Raw genomic sequence first — 20254 nt, 5'->3', positions numbered from 1 at the left:
GATCAAATCTGGGACCTGTGTGGTGGCACAGCAACCACGGGGTAAGCCAACGCATGCACCCCAGCGTCCCATACGAGCGCTGGTTCTAGTCCTGGCTGCTCCACTCCTGCTCCAGTTCCCTGCTAACAGCCTGGGAAAGGCATCAAAAGGTGGCCCGGGTGTTGGGGCCCTGTCACCCTTGTGGGAGACCCAGATGGAGTCCCAGGCTCCTGGTTTCAGCCTGGTCCAGCTTTGGCTGTTGCAGCCATCTGGGGAGTGAACCAGTGGATGGAAGACTGGTATCTCTCTCTCTCCCTCCCTCCCTCCTCTAACTCTGCCTTTCAAAAACATAAATATATTTTAAAAAGATAAAAAAAGAATTATGAGTAAAAAAAAGCAAGTCTCAGAAGATAACACAGGGTATATGATTTCATTTCATAAACCTCAAAAGCAAAAAAAAAAAAACAAAACAAAACAAAACAAAACAAAATAATATTGAGGCCTGTGCCGCGGCTCAATAGGCTAATCCTCCGCCTGCGGTGCCGGCACACCGGGTTCTAGTCCCAGTTGGGGTGCCGGATTCTGTCCCGGTTGCCCCTCTTCCAGGCCAGATCTCTGCTATGGCCAGGGAGTGCAGTGGAGGATGGCCCAAATGCTTGGGCCCTGCACGCCATGGGAGACCAGGAGAAGCACCTGGCTCCTTGCTTCAGATCAGCGCAGTGCGTCCGCTGTGGCGGCCATTGGAGGGTGAACCAACAGCAAAGGAGGACCTTTCTCTCTGTCTCTCTCTCTCACTGTCCACTCTGCCTGTCAAAAATAAAATAAAACCTTTAAAAAAAAAACAAAATAATATTGTTTAGGGATGCACACCAATGCGATAAAAAGTATTAAAAGGGGAAAAAAAGAAAAAAATTAAAAAAAGAAAAAGCAAACAAACAAAAAACATATAAGGGAAAAGTTGTCAAGAGGAGGGTGACGGAGACTTCGGGGAGCGGAGGCAGTGGGGGCTGGCGAGGGCCCAGAGGCAGGCCCGGGGCTCCTACCGGGGCTGGGGTTCCCGGGGCTCACTCTGCTGTTAGACATCATAGCTGATCTAGGCACTCTTCAGTGTGTGTCAACCCTCACACGAGTGTGACAAACATGGAGGAGCAAGGGACAGTGCCCGCCCTCAGCCGAGGGCCACGCTGGCTTCCACAGACCAGGCACTGCCTCCCTGGTCAGGGCTGCCGAGAACAAGGTGGGAAGATGAGGACCGGAACCGGGCCACCTGGGGGTGATCTCCGAACTTGGAGGAGCCGTTCTGGGCAGACAGGGCCGCCTTGGGCAGGGCACCGCGGGAGAAGCCCTCATCTCCACTGGGCAGTCCAGGGGGGCAGGAGGGGTGGCTCTGCAGCCTCCTGCTGGCCGCACACCTCATCCCCACCCTCGCTGTCCCTTCTCCCAGGAGCAGCTGGCCAGAGGGTAACACGACTCCAGCCACGCATGCGCCCCGGCCTGAAGGTCAGGACGCCACGGGGCAAGGCAGGGCCTGGTCTCCATGCTTACCGCAGTGGAAGCCGTTAAGGTAGGGCTGTCGGGGCCCCAGGGGGCCTGGCTCCCAAGCTCAGGGTCACCCCCACACCACAGGCACTCTCCCCAGGTCTCCCAGGCCCTGCTTCCTTAGCCTCCAGGCAGCTGGGTACCAAGAAGCCCTTGCTGTTCTAACAAAGGACAGACAGATGGGCTCTGGCTGGGCCTCCCCGGACCCAAGTGGCCGCCAACACCACTTCCACAGCCACCAGAGCCGGCCTGGCTTCCTTACAGGCCGAGGAGGTGGCGATGATGGCGGCAGCAGGCACCCTCCCTTTGTCTTGGGAGCAGCAGGTGCCCAGCACACAGGGAAGCCAATCCGGGACTCTGCCTGTCTGCGAGCCTGAGCAGCCTCCTGCAGGCCTGCGTGTGGAGGGCACGCTGGGCTTGGGTGGGGGTATACAGAATGCCCAGGGCACCACGAGCCCAGGGATAGCAGCAGCCAGGGAGTGAGCGCTTACTGTGTGCAGGTCCTGGGCTGGGCCTGCCCAGCCATCCAAGGATGCTGTACCGGGATCTGCAGTTACCAGGAGGGTGCTGGCGGAAGAGGGCCTCTGCTCGGACCTCGCTCCCTCCCACACCGTGCTTATCACCAGCGAGCTGACAGGGACTTGGACAAGGGCCTCTTACCTTCGCCTTTCTCCCCCAGCGTCCACACCACTATGGCTGAGCCCCTCCCTAAGGCCGAGCTCCTGCCCCCACTGCCCTGGGAGCCCCCAGGGGACCAGAGCAGCATCCGGGACCCACCTGTCGTCCCTGCAGAGCGGCAGCCACAGGATGGCGCGACCGCCGGCCTGGACCCTGGGCCCTGGAGGTTCCTGGAGGTGCCCTCCATACACGTCACACCATCCAGTGACGGGGAGTCACCCCCCTGCACGCCGGCCCTGCGACGCTCAAGGCGGCTGAGCAGCTCAGACCTGGACAGCCTGTCCCAGGACAGGTGAGACCAGGGCAGGGGGGCGGGAGAGGCGGGGGTCTCTCTTTGGGAGCTCAGACTCCTGGATGGGCTGTGTCCAGGCGAGCCGGCTGCAGGTTGGATATCGTGTGGCCTCACCCCACGGGGGCCTGAGTGGCAGCACAGCAAACCAGCAGCGAGGAGAGAGTGCGTGGGTAGCGGTGACCATGAGTCAGCCTTTGGCCCGCTCACTGCGGGTCAGGACCCCGCGCAAGGAGCGCTTGGTCTCCAAACTGAAACAGGACAGAGTTGAAAACAGCAGCCCGGGCAAGGCATGGCGGGGCCGTGCGGTTTCCTGCAAGCAACACGGCGTGACGTACATGTTGAAGTGTGGGCTGGGATAAAAAGCATTTCCTGCCGTAGCTCACAGGCAAGCAAAACACAACACGGCCTCTGGCCCAGGCAGACAGGAACTGGGTCGTTCGGGGCCACAGGCCCAACGAGGACAGAACGAGAAGCAGCCGGGGTGGTGGGCTCCAGCAGCAGCGGACGCCCTAGGACTAGAGTTTGAGCTCCAGAACCTCAGACCCCGTGGTGACCGAGAAAAGCGAGCCGCAGAATGATCCAGCAGGAGTCTGGTGGCAGATCTTTCTGAAAGACCTGTGAGGTGGGCTGCAGCAGGGCTGGCAGGTGCATCCTGGAGTGTTAGCACACGGACCCAAGAGCCCACGGTAAAGCTACACAGGGACAGCAAGGGGGTTGGAGCATGGAGAAAAGGGGCCGTGGGCTGTGGCTCTGATGGTTTCTGTCTTTACAAAAGAGATATATCTGCCTCTGCCCCTCCCCCCCCCCCCCCCACATCCTGGTCCTCGCGTGTGAAATTGATACGCCCTGCTCGGAAATGTCAAGGTATCTCAAAAGCAGACACAGGCAAGGGGAAATACAAAGGGAGCTGGGGACAGAGGAGGAGCTGGGGGAAGGCCGGCCGGAGCCTGAGGGTAGATGCAGGTGGGGAACAGGCTGTGGGGGCGGGAGGGGAGCAGTAGACCGGGGAGAGGAAGGAGGCCCGCCCAGGCCAGGGGGAGTCCAGCGAGGCTGGGGGCCGGGAAGAGTTTAGATTCTGCAGGTGTGAGGGGAAGAGAAGGGTGGGGGACAGACACGTGGGCCCGCCACCCACCAGGGCGCGATGGGAATGGGGCAGCCTACCTAGGAGCTATGAGGTGGGCCTCACGACCCCAGGGGCCGGGCAAGGAGCCAGCGGCTCCCACAAGTGGCCACGACCCATGTGCCTGGGCTCACACAAGTGGCCACGGGCCTCAGCCACGGAGCAGGGGGGCGGCACCCAACTGCGTAGCCACCAGGCCCCAGGCCACCCAGCAGGCCCCTTCCCACCCGCGAGCGCGGCCCTGCGCGGTGGCCTGGGGAGACTGGCACAGACAACAGCCAAGGGGGTGCTGGATTCTGACGCCGTCTGGCTGCCAGGGCTGGACGTTCCAGGCCTCGGGATCCTCTCGGGCCCGGCACCCCCAAATCCCTTCCCGCCAGCTCCGGGCGCCCCAACGCCTGGGGTCAGTCCCCGCCGCCGCCAACCTCGCGGGGGTCTCCTGGAGGGCCCGGGAGCCTGGTGCGCGCCGGCTCCGCGTCTCCGGCGCCCGCTCGGCCCGCAGCCCAGCGGTCGGCGTCTAGGCCGCGGCCGCCCTGGGCGCGCTGCTGCGGGCGGGGGCGGCGCCGTGACGCGCGGGGCGGGGAGAGGAAGGGGAGTCGCTGACGCCGCGGCGGCCTCCGCGGCTCCAGCCTTTTGTGCGGCCGGCGGGGTCGGGTGGGGGCGGCGGCCGCGGAAGGCGAGGCCGGTGCCCTGCGGGGACGCCCAGCGCAGCCCAGCCCCGCGCAGCCGGGCCCTGCCCTGCCCTGCCCTGCCCTGCCCTGCGGCCGGGGCGCCGCCGCGCCGCATCCATGTTCGAGTAAGAACCGGGGCCGCCGGCGTCGGGGGGCTGAGGGCCGGGCGCCGGGGAGGGGGCGCCTGCGCGGCTGCGGGGCGGCGCGGCCGAGCTGGGTCCCGCGCTGGCGCACGTGGGCCTAGGTCTGGGCTGCCGGCGCGGGGCACCTGGGGCGCAACCCCTGAGGGGCGACTCCGAGGGGGTCGCCTTTGCGGGCCCGCGAGGCGCTGGGTGGCGGTGGCGGGGGTCTGGCTGGCTGGGCCGGGCTGGGGGCTCCTCTTGCGGGCAGCGCCGCCTGCGGGGAGGGCGCGCAGGCACTGCTGGCCTCTGCCTGGGAGGCCGGCCCGGGATGCAGGGAAGTCGGCGAGCACCCCGCCGGCTGGGCCCTCTCCCGCCGGCCTGGTGGGTCTGGGCTGCGGGGGGCGGGGCTCCTGCGTGGCCCAAGGGCCGCGTGCCCAAGTGCGTTTCCAGCTGGACGTGTGTGTCCCTGTGTACAGTAGTGCGGGTCCGTGCGCGTGTGCAGGCCCCCTCTGCTGCCTTCCGCGGCTCTGCCACCCTCAGCGAGTGTCTGATCGTGCCCCCCACCCTCTGGGGTTGTGTGCCTGTGTCTCCTGTATCTCCCTGCGTGTGTGGCTGGTTCCATGTGGGGGTGTGTAGCGGCTGTGGCCCTCGGTGACTGTGTGTGTGTGTGTGTGTGTGTGTGTGCACGCACGCGGTCACCTCCAGTTCCGCCTGTGGCTCCGGGTGTAAGTTACCAGTCCGTGTCCAGCTGTGACTTTGCGGTGTGTCCGGGTGTGCGCCTGTAATTGGTTTTTGAAACTCTAGGTTAGCCTCGTGTGCAAACGTTGAGTTATCTGTGTGTGTCCCAGGTGCCGTGTGTGTGTGTGGCTCTGGCTCCCGGGGTTTCCATTTCTGTGTGTATCCCTTGTGAGGCTGCCGGGTGTGGGCCGCCGCAAGACCCTCTGCCACTTTCTTTGTGTGTGAGGAGAGGCCCCTCGTGGCTGTGAGCCTGCCCCCCCCCCAACCTGCCCGGTGCTTGGGTGCTTGACTGTGGAGGCCGCAGTAATTACTGACCTTTGGCCCCGGGGAGGGCTTGTAATGATGTCGGTGCTCGGTTCCGGTCCGTTACCTGGCCGCTGTGCCTTCCAGGTGTGTGCACAGCTCCCTGGTGCTCCGAGCCCTTCACGGCTGGGTGGCAGGGTTCCCACCGCCTCCCTGCCGCTGCAGCACTGGCTCCTGCTTTGTCTTCCGCACCAGATGGTGGACCCCAAGGGGGCAGAGGGACCCTGGGCATGTGTGGGCTGACCTGGTCGCTGGCGCCCTCCCCTGCCCCCAAGGGGGGGGGGGCTGTGTTTTCTGTGTGTGCCTCCCTTTGTGTCTGTGAGTTGCCTGCCATTGTCCGCTGAGACTGGGGTGGGCCCGTGTGTGCGTGCATTTTATCTGGGGTTCTCTGGGCTTCTGTGACCCTCAGGAGCTGTGTGTGTGTGTGTGTGTGTCTGTCTGTCTGTCTGTCTGCTCTGAGGCAGCTGTGGGTGAAGGGCCAGGAAGGGGGGGTCTGCAGTGCAAGAACCCCATCTCTTACTGAGTCCCCACCCCCCATAACGGTTCTGCAGCCACTTGGGCTCCTCCCCTCACTGGGCTGCAGCCGGCTGGTAGGTCCGGCAGCCCCAGGGCCTAGAGCACTTCCCCTTTGTCCTGCAAGAACCAGGGGTGCGAGCCCTGCCCTGTCCCTGGGCTTGACCCTGGCCTCAGGCTTCCTGCTGCAGACTGTGGCTTCAGACGAGCTGGGCAGGTGTGTGGGAGGCCAGGGAGGCTGCAGTGCACCCCTGCTTGGGCCCCGAGTGAAGCCCACACTCCTCTGCCCTGCGCTCCTCCTGCAGCCCCCACAGCCACCTTGCTCCTCTTCAGCCCTGCCAGGCCCGGCCCTGCCCTGAACTTGATGTTCCTGCCCCAGAACGGTCTTCTCCCACTCTGCCAGAGCTGTCCTTTGTCCCCAGAGCTCAGCCTACGCGAGCCTTGCCCAGCGAGGCCCTGGCTGACTCGGACTTCAGCAGCCACGTCCATCCTTTATCTCTGTGGTCCCCAAACTGGCGCGGGCATAAGGTTCTGACCTGGGCCATGGGGGGCGGGGCGGGTCCCCAAACGTGCAGTAGGAGCAGCTTCCTCCTGCGGCTGCTGCTGGCCAAGTGGCGCTGCTTTGCTGCGCCGGCCGCTGTCTGCGGTCAGCACCCTCATTTCCGGGTTTCCTTCCCGGCTGTCTGTGTCTGCCACCCTGCAGGCGGGGGACTGCACCCATGGTGCTTGCTGCTGTGTCCCCAGGGCCAGGGCCTGGGCCTTTAGACAGTGCGTGACTGGAGTTAGGGGGCAGGCAGTACACGGAGGCTGATCATGGCTGCTGAGGTCGCTTGGGGCCCGGGAAGGCTCGGCATGGTAGCTGGCTCCCCATGGCTGGGAAGGTGGCCCGGCCACTTGCCCGGTCATCACTTCCATCCACCCATCCCTGCAGGGCACCTGCTAGGCCCCGAGCTTCGGGTCTCTCACCTCCCTTTCCCCTCCGAGCAACCCCACGAGCTGGGTACCGTTAGTATTCCCATTGCACACAAGAGGAAACTGAGGCACGAGCCCGTCCAAACGCTGGGCCAGGGTCACACCGGGAGAAAGTGACAACATGGAGCCTGGAAGCCGGCCAGGCCCCCAGGGCCCAGGCCCCTTGCTGCTGCCCCCTCCAGAGCTGCTAGTGCCAGGCCGCAAGGTGCACACCTCGGGGAGCACAAGCTCTGGGCGGGGCCGGGAGGAAGTCCGTCATTCCTTCTGGTCGCAGCAGCAGATGCCGGCCCCGTGCTAGGTGCTGGGGCCAGTCCGTGCAGGGAGAACCGAGGGGGTACAGAGGGGCCCAGGGGAGCCCGCAGAGAAGGAGGAAGGGGCGAGTGGGTGCTGGGGGAGTCCCCTCTGAGACCTGGAGGCCTAAGGGAGCCCCGTGGACATGTGGGAGGGAGAGCATTGGGGGCAGAGGGGACACTCAGGACAAGAGCCAGAGCAGAGGGTGTGCTGGAGAAGGACTAGCCCTGCCTCGACTTTTTTATTTTATTGGAGGGAGGTGCGGCCATGGAGGGCAGAGCCTGGCTGCAGGTGGCGAGCAGGCAGTGGGGGCAGGGAGGAAGCTGAGCGGCTGTGGTGGCTCCTGGGAGTAGCAGCGGCTCACGCCATCATTGGTTCAGTTTTTGCCTTCATTTATTTGGTTCTGCAAGTTGGTTTTCTAAGTAAGCAAGTACTTTGCAAAAGTTCTTGGGAAAATGGAATTGAAGGGATGCATTTATTTTTGCTCAAAAATGTTGCCATGTACACATCATCTGCATTTTTCATAAACTTTTTGAAGGCTCCCTCGCAATCATGGATTTGAAAGGTTTTTTTGCACCAAAATAAACTTATCTTTCAATTCCATTTTCCAAGAGCTTTTTTTTTTGAAGTACCCTCATGTTAGGCAAAGGAGCTGCACTGTGTCCAGAACAGGGCAGGGGGCAGGGTGGTGACCACGACGACACCAAGGCTTGCCAGCTGGGAGCCCACAGACGTGTGCACGAAGCGGACCCGTTGTGAACCAGAGGCAGCCAGAGTCACCAGGGCTGGCATGTGTGTGCTGTCGGGGGGCCACGGAGAAGGGAGGGGCCGTGGGAGCAAGAGTCTTGAAGAACGTGGAAGAATCTGCAAGGCAAAGAAGAAGAGAAGATGGCGTGGGCCCCGGAACGGCCGATGCTGAGGCTTGGAGGCGAGAGAGACCAGCTCAGGGCGCCCTGAGTGGCTGGGGGAGTCCCACCCGCACCCCAGGGTGGATGTGGGGCCCGGCACTGGAATTCCGCCCTGCAGTAAGCCAGCCACACGTCCTCTAGCGACTGGTTCCTGGTTCAGCTTCCTCCTCCATGGCGGCAGGGACGATAGCATCGAGTGCGCAGGGGTGTTTGCAGAACAATAAAATTAATCATACACAGTTCCTGATAAGGAGTCAACACTGGCTGTCCCTCCAAAGCTTCCGCCAGCCGGCCCGCGGCCCTGATTGCACTTGGTGTTTGTACACTCACCGGAGTGTTCTGTTTGTTCAGCTCGCCAGGGGCAGGAGCCTCTGCTCGGGCGCACTTGCGTCACTGACGTTTAATTGTGCACCTGCCACGTGCCGCCTGCAACCCGGGGTGCTGGGGACACAGTGGCCACCAAGACCTCCTGTAGCGCTCGGTCTGAGGCAGGAAATAAGCAGAGTGAATAAGCTGACAGGACGAGTTCACAGAGTGTGGGGTGTGACCAGGAGGGAGGAGCGTTGGAAGTGAATAAGAGCCGCTTATGCCGGGGCGTGGGTGGACGTTCCGCAAATGCAGAGCCCTTGGCCTGGGATGGAAGCTGGGGAGGCTCCACGAGGCAGGGATGGCTGGAGTGGAGTGGAGGGGGCAGGGCATGGCGTTGGGGGTGGGGGTCCCAGTCCTAGGACATCCATTGGCTTTTAGCTGGAGCAAGGTGCAGTCCAGGACAGAGCTCTGGGCCTGGAGGACCTGACCCAACTCAGGCTCCCCTCCGGCTGCAGGTGGGAAGCAGCCGGGGGGGGGGGGGGAACAGGAGCAGGGAGGAGGGGCCAGGTGGGAGGGGACGGAGCTGGGGCGGGAAGAAGTGGGCGTAATAAGAGTAATGGGAATAGATCTCGAAGTTGATGGGATTAGGTTGGAAACGAGAAGTGGGAAAAGAAACAACAGAGAAGCTGAGGTGTTTTTTTTTTTTTTTTTAATTTCTCGGACAACTAAGTGGGAAGCCGCTACTCAGTGCGTGTTCATGGTGTGAGTGATGGAATGAGCTCATAAACCGCGGCGGGTATCGCGGAGCCTCGCTGCATATCAGGCCCCACCAGAAGGACTCCCCAAGGGTTGATTTGTTTAACCCTGAAAACAACTAGCTGAGGCCCCGTGTTCGCCATCCCTGGGTTACAGATGAAGTGACCAAGGCGCAGAGCCCTTTGGACACGTACTGTGGGTTCCACTGCTGGGCTGGGACGCAGAGTGGGTGGCTGGGCAGGTGGACGGGGTGTGTGGGTGGATGATGGGTAGAGATGGGTGAACCAGTTGGCTGGGACTGGTGGGTAGGGTGAATGGGATGAGTGGCCAGAGGCATGTGTGAGTGGATGGACAGATGGACAGATGAGGATCGACGGGCCGATAGGTGGGCCTTGAGAAATGGTCCTGACCCAGACCTCAGCCTGTTTTCCCCCATAACAGCCCCCATCCTCTCCCTGCCCCCAGCACCACCCCCCACTCAGGCCGGAGCACCCCAAGCAGTTCTCCATCTCTGCGGAAGCGGCTGCAGCTCCTGCCCCCGAGTCGGCCGCCGCCCGAGCCCGAAGCAGGCACCATGGTGGAGAAGGGGTCGGACAGCTCCTCGGAGAAGGGCGGAGTGCCCGGGACCCCCAGCACCCAGAGCCTGGGCAGCCGGAACTTCATCCGCAACAGCAAGGTGGGGGCCGGCGCGCCCGGGGCTGGGAGGACTGGCGGCCCGGTCAGGCACTCATCCCGCCTCTCGTTCTGTCTCTTGTAGAAGATGCAGAGCTGGTACAGTGTAAGTGTTGGGCGAGGGGGCGCGCTGGGGGCTGGGGGAGAGACCGGGACAGGTGCGGGCCGAGCTGAGATGAGCAGACCTGGGGTCCCGTCCTGTCCTGTGCTGCTGTCGGGTGCTGCGTGAGCCCCTTCTTTGTCCCCACCTGGTGAGGCTGAAGGGGCAGCAATCCTGCGGGCTGGATGCTGAGCCGCCGGGGCGGGGCTTGTGGGGGCGGGGCTGCAGTGCGCCCCGCCCCCCATGCGTGCCCTCCCCGCAGATGCTGAGCCCCACCTACAAGCAGCGCAACGAGGACTTCCGGAAACTGTTCAGCAAGCTGCCGGAGGCCGAGCGGCTCATCGTGGGTGAGGCCAGCGCCCCAGGCCCACCCGCGGCCCCCTGCCCCCCAGCGCTGCTGCCCGCTGACTCGGGTGTCCCATGTCTGTCCCCTCGCTCTCAGATTACTCCTGCGCCCTGCAGCGCGAGATCCTCCTCCAGGGCCGCCTCTATCTCTCTGAGAACTGGATCTGCTTCTACAGCAACATCTTCCGCTGGGAGACCACGGTGCGGGGCGGCGCGGGTGTGGCGGGGCGGCGCCGGTGTGGCGGGGTGGACCGGGCTCCGGCCGCTCTGACCTCTCCCTGCGCCCATAGATTTCCATCCAGCTGAAGGAGGTGACGTGTCTGAAGAAGGAGAAGACGCCAAGCTGATCCCCAACGCCATCCAGATCTGTACGGAGAGCGAGAAGGTGGGCTGGAGGGGCCCGCACTGACCCCGCCTCCTCCCTCCCGGGGGCCCGCCCTGGGCTGCTCTTGGGGCTGTCACCTGCTCTGTGTCTCGGCTTTGCCAGACTCTGCTCGGGACGGACACCGATCAGATTCTCCTGGTGTCCGGGTCCTGATTCCCCGTCCCTCACGACCCCCCCCCCATCCCGGGATGCTGATTGGTGGTCACAGGATGGCCAAGTCACCCCTGAGGAAGGGGCAGGGCAGTGGGGAGCAGGACTTCTCAGCACACGTCTCTTTGTGTATCGCTGGCCAGGCGTGGATCAGCGGGTCACCTCCAGGACAGGGCCCAGGGCTCCCCGCATCGCAGCCCCACCCACCACAGGCTGACCCTGCCGGGACTGTCCACAGTGTCACCACGGCGACCCCAGCCGGCGTCCCTCTGCTCAGGGCTGGCACGGGATCTGCGTGGTGGAGAATGAATGCGGGGAGGAGTGAACAGAGGGGTCAGGTAGCTGGGGGCCGAGGACGGAGCTGCCCGCCCATGCCCCTCTCTCCCCTACAGCATTTCTTCACCTCCTTTGGGGCCCGGGACCGCTGCTTCCTCCTCATCTTCCGCCTCTGGCAGAACGCGCTTCTGGAAAAGGTAGCCTTGGGTGAGGCCTGGGCTGGGGCGAGGAATGGCCCCCCGGGGACCCCGGCTCTTTGTGGGCACCAGGTCCTGGGCACCTGCAGCTTCCTACATAGCCGCCACCAGGGGGCAGGCAAGGGTTCCCGCCCCGGACCCCTGAGCAGAGTCCATGGCAGAGAATTGGTGTGAACCCCGGCGCTGGGGCAAGGGTCCCCCCCCCCAGGTGGAAACAGGGAGGAAGGACGTCATTGCACGGGTCTGCCACCGCCGGCCATGGCTCCGCTCCTCCAGCTGTGCCATGCTGCCCGGTGTCCTGCCATGTCGGGGCTCTTATCCCTAGGGGTAGCTCCAGCCATGGCTGTTCCCAGGAGCAAAAATGCCAGAGGACCCCATTCAGGAGCCTGAGAGAGGGACAGTGCAGGAGGTCAGGCCCCAGACACAAGGCCTGGAGGGGGCTTCCTAGCAGATGGGTAGCGAGGGGGCACTGGATCTGGCGCTAGAAGTCATGCTCAGGCTGCCCCCTGGTGGTAGCCAGAGGAACTGCTGCGGCTCAGGGCTGGTGGGGCACCTGCTGGAGTGAGGCCAACCCTACCCCCTGCGTGCCCAGACGCTGAGTCCCCGCGAGCTCTGGCACCTGGTGCATCAGTGCTACGGCTCGGAGCTGGGCCTCACCAGCGAGGACGAGGACTACGTCTGCCCCTTGCAGCTGAACGGTCTCGGGTGAGTCAGAGGCTGGGGGTCGGAGGAGAGCCGGAGGGGCTGCCTGCAGTGCTGGGTGGACTGAGGTGGGTGTCCAAGGTCTGGGAGACCCTGGAAGGTTGGGGGGGGGTCGCAAGCATCCAGCAGGGCTTCCACGTCCTTTCTACAGCAGCCCCAAGGAGGTGGGAGATGTGATTGCCTTGAGCGACATCGCCCCGACCACAGGGGCTGCTGACCGCAGCCAGGAACCAAGCCCTGTGGGTTCGCGCCGAGGCCGCGTCACCCCCAACCTTTCCCACGCCAGCAGCGATGCCGACCATGGGGTGAGCAGAGAGGATGCTGGGGCCAGAGTGGGAGACAGGGACAGACAGAAGGTTGTGAGCAGGAGGGGAGGTGGGCGGGGGGGCAGGGAGTGGGCTGGGGGGTGAGGAGGGTGGGGGTGGAGGAACAGGTCAGAGATGGGCCGAGTGAAGAAGCAAAAGGGGCAGGAGGTGGGGCGATGGATGCGGTACGCACAGGACAGACAGCCAGGGCAGGCAAGAAAGCCTCACATGCAAGTATCTAAAATGAGAGGCGAGGTAGGGACCAAGGGGAGCCCTCACCTGGTAGGCTCAGCTGTGAGTCCCTGCCCGGGGAGGCACAGGGCCCTCGGCCGGGACGCAGGTGGGCAAGGCTGGACGAGGCCTCTCTCTGCAGGCAGAGGAGGACAAGGAAGAGCCGACGGACAGCCAGCCAGACGCCCCGTCCAGCCAGACTGCCACTCCGCTGGCGGAACCCCCGAGCACAGAGCCCACCCCGCCCAACGGGCCTGCCTCCCTGGGCCCCTTGGACCTGCTGCCCAGTGAGGAGCTCCTGACGGACACCAGTAACTCCTCCTCATCCACCGGGGAGGAAGGTGAGGCTGCTTCCATTACCGGCGACGTCACTCACACCGGTGACGTCGCTCCCTCCGCCGGCTCAGGAGGCTGAAACCCCAAGGGCTGGGGCGCGGGGGTGGGGGGTGGGAGGCGGACTTGTCCAACCCCAACCACCCAGGTGGAAGTCTGCCAAACTGTCAGGCACACAGCTGCCAGGGTGAATAAGACATAGACCTGGGAGGGCAGGGGCCTGGGTTCAAATCCCGGTCTCCTCTCTGGTCCTTGTCTTCCTCATTGAAAAATGATGTTAGCCATGAGAATGGGGTTGTTGCGTTGCCACGTGTAAATGGGTGCTGCACCTGTGTCAGGCTGAGACCACAGCCTGGCCCCAGGCACACCTAGCACCAACCCAGCAAGTTTCTCCCAGTGCCTGCGGCAGCCGCCCCGGGCTTGGCTCCTATTGGTCCGACTTGGAGAATGAGCTAATCAGTGCCTGAGAGCTCACGCCCACCCCGTCATCACCGCGACTCCCATTGGCTGGGCCTGGGGGTGTGTGCTGCTCCCAGAGCCGGGCCGTGGCGCCGGTGGCTGGGCCCTGGCGGGTGGCGGGGAGCCGGGTCTGCCCCTCCACCGCCAACGCCCGTCCCTTGCCCCCAGCCGACCTGGCCGCCCTGCTGCCCGACCTCTCGGGCCGGCTCCTCATCAACTCCGTCTTCCACGTGGGTGCTGAGCGGCTGCAGCAGATGCTGTTCTCAGACTCGCCCTTTCTCCAGGGCTTCCTGCAGCAGTGCAAGTTCACAGGTCAGGGGGCGGGGCCCGGCGGAGGGGCCTGGGGCACTGCTGCGGGGCGTGGGCACTGCTGCGCGGTGTGGCGCTGCCTCCTCCCTGCTGGGAGGGTGGGGTTCCGAGCTTGCTTCAGTGACGGGGCCCATGGTGACGGTCCTGCTGGGCAACGGGAGGGGGTGTGCAGAGGAGCAGCAGACGTGCAAAGGCCCTGGGGCTGGAGGCAGACGCTGGAGAGGCCCCTTGGGGCCAGCCCTGTAGCGTGCTGTGGGTGAGGCTGCAGCCCTGGTGCGGAAGCAGCAGAGGGACCAATTGGAAAAGCAAGAGTGCTTGGTGTCCTGGAAGCCATAGAATATTTTAGAAAGAAAAGGCTTAGGGTCAGGCTTCACCAAGCTACTTCTGAACCAGATGTGGAGACCAAGGCCAGGCACCCCGGGGCGGGGGTGGGGGTGGGCGGCTGGGCAGGAGCAGCGCTCAGGAGAGCTGGGAGCAGCCGACAGCAGGGGAGGTAGGGCCAGGGCTCCAGTGGGGCCATCCCTGGGAGAGGGTCTCAGAGGGGCAGGTCTAGGGAGATAGCAATGCGCATGTGGGGCCGGGAAGCGAGGGGAAGCTGGGGGCTTCCAGGTAAAGTGTGTAGGGGGGTGGCAGGTCCCTGGGTCAGGTGCTCAGGAGCGGAGCCAGGACTGGTCCCAAGGGGGGAAACTGAGGCTGCATCTCAGGTTTCAGGCTCCTGGCAGGCAGGTGGTGCAGAGGGCAAGGCGGGACCAGAGGTGGGGTCTGGGACGCACGCCCCAGAGAGTGGAAACCGCAGCACGCGGGCACAGCACTGGGGAACGGCCACCTCACTCTGCTCCTCCCGTCCGCCCCCAGACGTGACCCTGAGCCCCTGGAGCGGGGACAACAAGTGCCACCAGCGCCGGGTGCTGACTTACACCATCCCCATCAGCAACCCGCTGGGCCCCAAGAGCGCCTCTGTGGTGGAGACACAGGTGGACCGGGCGGGGCCGGGTCGGGGAGGGAGGGCAGGCAGGTAGGACTGCGGCGCGGGAGGTCCTGACCCCTCTGCCCTCGCCCCACAGACGCTGTTCCGGCGCGGCCCGCAGGCTGGCGGCTGCGTGGTGGACTCAGAGGTGCTAACTCACGGCATCCCCTACCAGGACTACTTCCACACCGCCCATCGCTACTGCATCCTGGGCCTGGCCCGGAACAAGGCCCGGCTCCGGTGAGCCGCGCCCGCCCCTCGCCCCACCCCCCACCCCAAGAGCGGAAGTGCTGGGCCCCGGGGCCCCTGGACTCTGGGACCCCTCCCCTCCTCATCCCCGCAGAGGGCGGTGTTGAACCGGGAGAGAGGGAGGGACCCCGGGTGAGAGTGAACACGCGTTCATCGGCTGCCAAGCATCTTGTGTGCGCCCAGCGCTGGGGGAGACCAGACAGACCCTGTCCCTGGGGAGCTCGTGTTCTGCTGGGGAACCAGTTAGCACTGGTGCCGGTGCAGGGCGTGCCGTGGCAATAAGGACTAGGGCACAGCGTGGGGCGGGGCTGGGGGCCTTCTGCAGCCCCGGCACAGCTGGGAAGCGGGCGGGAGGGCTTTGATCTCGGGCTCTGTAAACACGGCCTCCCAGCAGGCAGTGCCTGTGCCCACTACAGGGATGCCTGGTGCACAGTATCCCGAAGACCATAGAAAGCATCAATTCACGACGCGTCCATGACACAGGGAGACACCGTGGCTCAAACGGTTATATTCGGGAGCTCTGGAGTCTGAGCGCCTGGGACAAGAAGTCCTTTTAGGGCCACTACCAGCTGTCAGGCCGGGGGGAAGGGTTCTAAGGCTCACACGCCTTTTTAAAAACCAAACTTGCAGCGAGCAGTGAAGAGAACCCGCCTGCCAGCCCTGGATGTGGTCAGCAGCCCCTCTCCCCTGCCCCACCCCCTTCCCGTAGTCCAGCTCCTCTCCCGGGAGAATCAAGGTTGCTCCCGCCTCTCTGCCTTCGGGTAGGGTCTTCGTGACAAGGGCTGGCGGACTCACAGGCAGAGGTGACAGACGCTCCTGCCCCCCGGTGCCGGTGCTGGGCGAGCCCCTGCAGACCTGGTCGGTCGCCACCTACGGCGGGGGCCCGCTCGGTGCCAAACGCCCGCCACCAAGCGAGAGCAGGCGCGAAGCGCGCGAGGCCAGCAGGGGTTGGGCCGTTGGACCTCGCCCTTGGGCCTCCGTTGCGATGTCTTCGCGCCCTTGGCTCGCGCACCCTTCCCTCACCCGCCTGGGGCTGAGCGCTGTGCCTCGCCTCGGAGTTGGCAGCCAGGACACCGCTCTGAGGTTCCGGACTCCGCGCCAAGGGACCCCACGGCGCACGCAGCTGCTGTCCGCGGGCAACGGCCTCGGCGAGCTTCATACCCGCCTCCCGGGGCCACCGCGCTCCAGGTCCCCCTGACTGGCCATGCCCACCCGGCAGCTGCTGCACCGCTCCCTGGCCTGTCTTCCACCGGGGTTTCTGTCTCGCTGCTTAGCTTATGCGATCCAGGAGGCTCCAAGCTCCTCAGTGTTGGGCAGGACTCTCAGATGGAGCCAGCACTGGGCACTGGGAACTCCAAGAGGCTTGGCCATTCCGGACAGCTAAGATCTCTCATCCAGGGTGCAACCTGACCCTCCTCCATCACCACCCCGGCGAGAAAGAAGTTCCCCCCATGAGCTCCGTTCCATCCAGAGAACCTAGATGCCGGCCCCAAGAAGACTGAGCGAGCCCTGGGGAGGAGGAAGGGACAGCCGAAGATGGAGGACGGCCAAATAGTGACCCAAGCGTAGAAGCACCCATCACATGCAGGCAATGGAGTGTGCCATCAGCATCGTCTGGGGAAGCGACCCGATGCTTTTTCCTTGCTCTGGGGGCCTGGGCCTCTGCAGGAAACCTGCATTCCTTCCAACCACCCGGGAGCCACCGGGAGTAAGAAGGCGAAGTTGTCCCCTGTGAGCTCAGGCGTCAGAAGTCGTGCCTTCCCCAGCTCATGGAGCCGGCCCTGCTGGGGGGCTCCTGCCTCTTGTTTTTGTTGTTGTTGTTGTTGTTTTGTTTTGTTTTGTTTTGACAGGCAGAGTTAGATAGTGAGAGAGAGAGAGTGAGAGAAAGGTCTTCCTTCCGTTGGTTCACCCCCAAAGTGGCCGCTATGGCAGGTGCGCTGCGCTGATCCGAAGCGAGGAGCCAGGTGCTTATCCTGGTCTCCCATGGGGTGCAGGGCCCAAGCACTTGGGCCATCTTCCATCACTCCTGGGCCACAGCAGAGAACTGGACTGGAAGAGGAGCAACCAGGACAGAATCCAGTGCCCCAACTGGGACTAGAACCCAGGGTGCCGGCGCCACAAGGCGGAGGATTAGCCTAGTGAGCCGCGGCACCAGCCGGCTCCTGCCTCTTTAGGAGAGTGGTGCAGGGACTTTGGGATCCAGCCACAATGGGTTCAGAAAGTTTAGCCAAGGAAAAGTTCCTGAAGGCCATTGGTCCAGTTCTCCAACCCCACTGAAGACAGAGGAGAGGAAGGGAGGAAGGCTACAGATGTGCTGTCAAACAAAATCTCCACCCACTCCTGCCAGATGCGGGCTCTGTTAACAAAATTCCTCTGCCCCTGTACCAACCCCACGCCATATGCTGATCCTGAAATGATGGGATGAGACACTCAATCCTTATTTTTTTTTTCTTTTTGCTGTTCTGGCCATTTCTTTCTTGAAGTTCAGTATTTTTTTTTTAAGAATTCCACTTTCAAGTGGAAATAGAGCCCATTTGAATTCTGGTCCTTTCACTACAAGTCTTTACTCTGATCTTCAAAGTATCTTACTGTCGGGAGAAATTAAAACTCGGATGTGTTCTGATGGACAACCGAAGACCAGAGGAGAAAGCAGCTGTTTCCGTTTTCTCCAAGTCTACCACCCGCAGGACTGAGTCCTCCACCCCTATGGATATGGAGTCCCTCTCTTTTCCTTACAGATTCCTTGAGTTGCTGCCACAAATTCCCGTCTTCACCAGTGAGCTCAGCATGGCCACTGCAGTCACTGTCACCAGTGCAGCCAGAATCTGTGGACTCGGCCAAGGGTGATTTGGTAAGCCACATGGAAGCCAATCGCCACTCACAGGCACCCACCTTCAGGTCTCCACGGTGACCCCCTGTGAGCTTCCCCCATTCGCCAGGGCCAGGCCAGCCGGAGCAGACACCCCCTACCAAGGCCACGTCTCCACCACTCCACCTGGTTTTATGCTCAGCAGCCCCAGCCAATTTTTAAAATATATTTTAAAAGATTTATTCATTTGAAAGTCGAAGTTACACTAAGAAAGGGAGAGACAGAGCGCATGAGTGAGCTTCCATCCCCTGGTTCATTCCCCAGATGGCTGCAATGGCCCTAAGGCTGGGCCATACTGAGGCCAGGAGCCAGGAGCTTCTTCTAGGTCTCCCACATGGGTGGCAGGGGCCGAAGCTCCTGGGCCCTCTTCTGTTGCTTTTCCCAAGTACATCAGCAGGGAGCTGGACGGGAAGTGGAGTAACGGGGACTCCGCCGTTGTCCATGTGGGATGCTGGCATCGTCGTCCCAGGAGGCAGCTTTATGCGCTACACCACAACAGCAGCCCCTTCGTATTCTTTAACTCCTTATCCTCTTTGGGCCTACACTAGTACGTTATTGTTTTCAACAATCAGGAATGCAAGTGGCTTCTTGGTACCCCACTACCTTTCCCCAAACCTCTCCCGTCCACCCCAGAAAATCCTTGGAAGATGGCTTCTTCTTCACCCTCAGGCATGACCTCTCTGAAGGCGTCTGCTCTGAGCCTGGAACTTCTGACCTGGAACACGTGCAGCCTCCTCTCAGCCGGTCCTCAGAATAAACGCACAGACCCCACGTCCATTAGATACAGCGAGGCGTAATTGGTGGTGGCCATATCGGTCCTGTGGTTGTTAGCGGAGAGGCTACTCTTCCCCTCCCTCGTCCTTCTGCGTCTGCCTGCAGGACGATGAGCCCCCCTCGTGCCAGCACCTGAAAGGGTAGGCACGTGTCGGATGGAATGTCAGGGGCTGTGGCCAGGCCCCTTATTGTAGATAAGGGAAAACCAGGAAGCTTAGACTAAATTAAAAACAAAAATTAAAGAAAGAAAACTCATCGTGGGAGAAAAGAGACAGAAAGTCAAGTCACTTGCCCCCAACCATTCAGCTTTTCCCACGAAAAGGTCGTGCTGTGCTGCTAAGGGCTCAACCTGGTACTGCCAGATTTTAAAAGTGAACCAGGAGGTCGCGGGCTGTTCAAAGACGGGTGCATCCCGGCCACCGCACCATTTTGTGACAAGAAGAAGGCAGGGGTTCCAGCCTCGGCCGCATCAGCCCCTAATGCATCTGCCCCAAGTCGCGGGCGACTTCCGCCCCAGCCAATTTTAAAACCTCCCTTTGAATCAGGAACCACCCCTCGGCTGAAATCCTGGGGTCCTGATGGACAGCAACGGAGAGCTACTCTGCCCGGTGTCCTGTTTTCTGGCCCACCTGCCAGGGATTCCACAGTCGCCTTCACTCGAGTAGGCAGCCGCTCTTCAGACTGCGAAGTCAGGGTTGGCTTTGACTCTGATGAAACCATTGTGGATAAGCCACACCCACTTCCCAGGAGGCTGGCTTCACACCTCCCCCTAAGAGCTTTTCCAGCTCCTTCCCTTTGGGTAACCTGGCAGGCTCCGCACAGTGCCCGTACCCAGTGACAGCTTAAATGGTTCTGTGATGACTCAAAGGTGAAACCATGAGCTGGAACAGAGGGGCTGACAAAGGCGATGGCGAGAAGCTGACAGAAAATGGAAGTAGGTGACTGAAACAGGACCAGAACCATCCTGGCCACTTGGTCTAAATAAACAGATTTGACTGGCTTTGCCAAAATACAGTAAATTTAGTTTTGTTTTTTTATTTGACAGATAGAGTTAGACAGTGAGAGAGAGAGAGACAGAGAGAAAGGTCTTCCTTTTTCCATTGGTTCACCCCCAAAATGGCCACTACGGCCGGCGCTACACCAATCCGAAGCCAGGAGCCAGGTGCTTCCTCCCGGTCTCCCATGCAGGGGAAGGTGCCAAGCACTTGGGCCATCCTCCACTGCCTTCCTGTGCCACAGCAGAGAGCTGGACTGGAAGAGGAGCAACCAAGACTAGAACCCAGGACCCACATGGGATGCCGGCGCCGCAGGCAGAGGATTAACCAAGTGAGCTACAGCGCCAGCCCCAGTAAATTCAGTTTCTAGTGAAACTCCAGATAACATGCAGAACACCGCTCAGGCACTCATTTATCCATTAGCCAACTTACTGAGTACCGAGGATGCGCTTGGGACAATTTTAAGTGCAGCATCGATTACAGAAAGGAAAACTTCCTGCCTTAATCGTGCCTACATCCTAGTTGTAGGGGAGAGCACAGGCAAGGAACGTAATCAAGAAGTAGATTACTTCATAGATCAGCAGTAACCAGTGCCGTAGAGAACAAAGCAACTCATGGGGAATTGAGTTTGGGGATGGGGAGAAGCATGGGTTTCAGGTTTCACACTGAATGGACAGGGCAAGCCTCACTAAGGTGAGATTTAAGTGAAGTCTAGAAGGCGGCAGTTGAGTGAGCCACAGAGTTA

The 20254-nt window shown here is 62.2% G+C and overlaps 1 protein-coding gene across 1 annotated transcript; it reads left to right on the top strand.

The window, feature by feature from the left end:
* Positions 1 to 1514: 1514 nt before the first annotated feature.
* On the top strand, positions 1515 to 19533 carry LOC149120864 (protein Aster-A-like). The gene is given in 16 exon segments (XM_089319564.1): positions 1515 to 1543; positions 2198 to 2488; positions 9657 to 9867; positions 9949 to 9969; positions 10226 to 10310; positions 10406 to 10509; positions 10599 to 10644; positions 10647 to 10693; positions 11236 to 11316; positions 11909 to 12021; positions 12170 to 12323; positions 12697 to 12895; positions 13515 to 13658; positions 14511 to 14629; positions 14720 to 14862; positions 17610 to 19533. Coding segments are annotated over 15 exon segments (1854 nt in total). The 5' UTR covers positions 1515 to 1543; positions 2198 to 2210; the 3' UTR covers positions 17719 to 19533.
* Positions 19534 to 20254: the final 721 nt, after the last annotated feature.

Source organism: Oryctolagus cuniculus, chromosome 18, assembly GCF_051225735.1.
Source record: "Oryctolagus cuniculus isolate XC-2025 breed Fujian yellow rabbit chromosome 18, ASM5122573v1, whole genome shotgun sequence".
In the NCBI taxonomy this organism is placed as follows: Eukaryota; Metazoa; Chordata; class Mammalia; order Lagomorpha; family Leporidae; genus Oryctolagus; species Oryctolagus cuniculus.
Note: the sequence above shows the minus strand (reverse complement) of the source record. Positions and strands in the feature narration are given on the sequence as shown.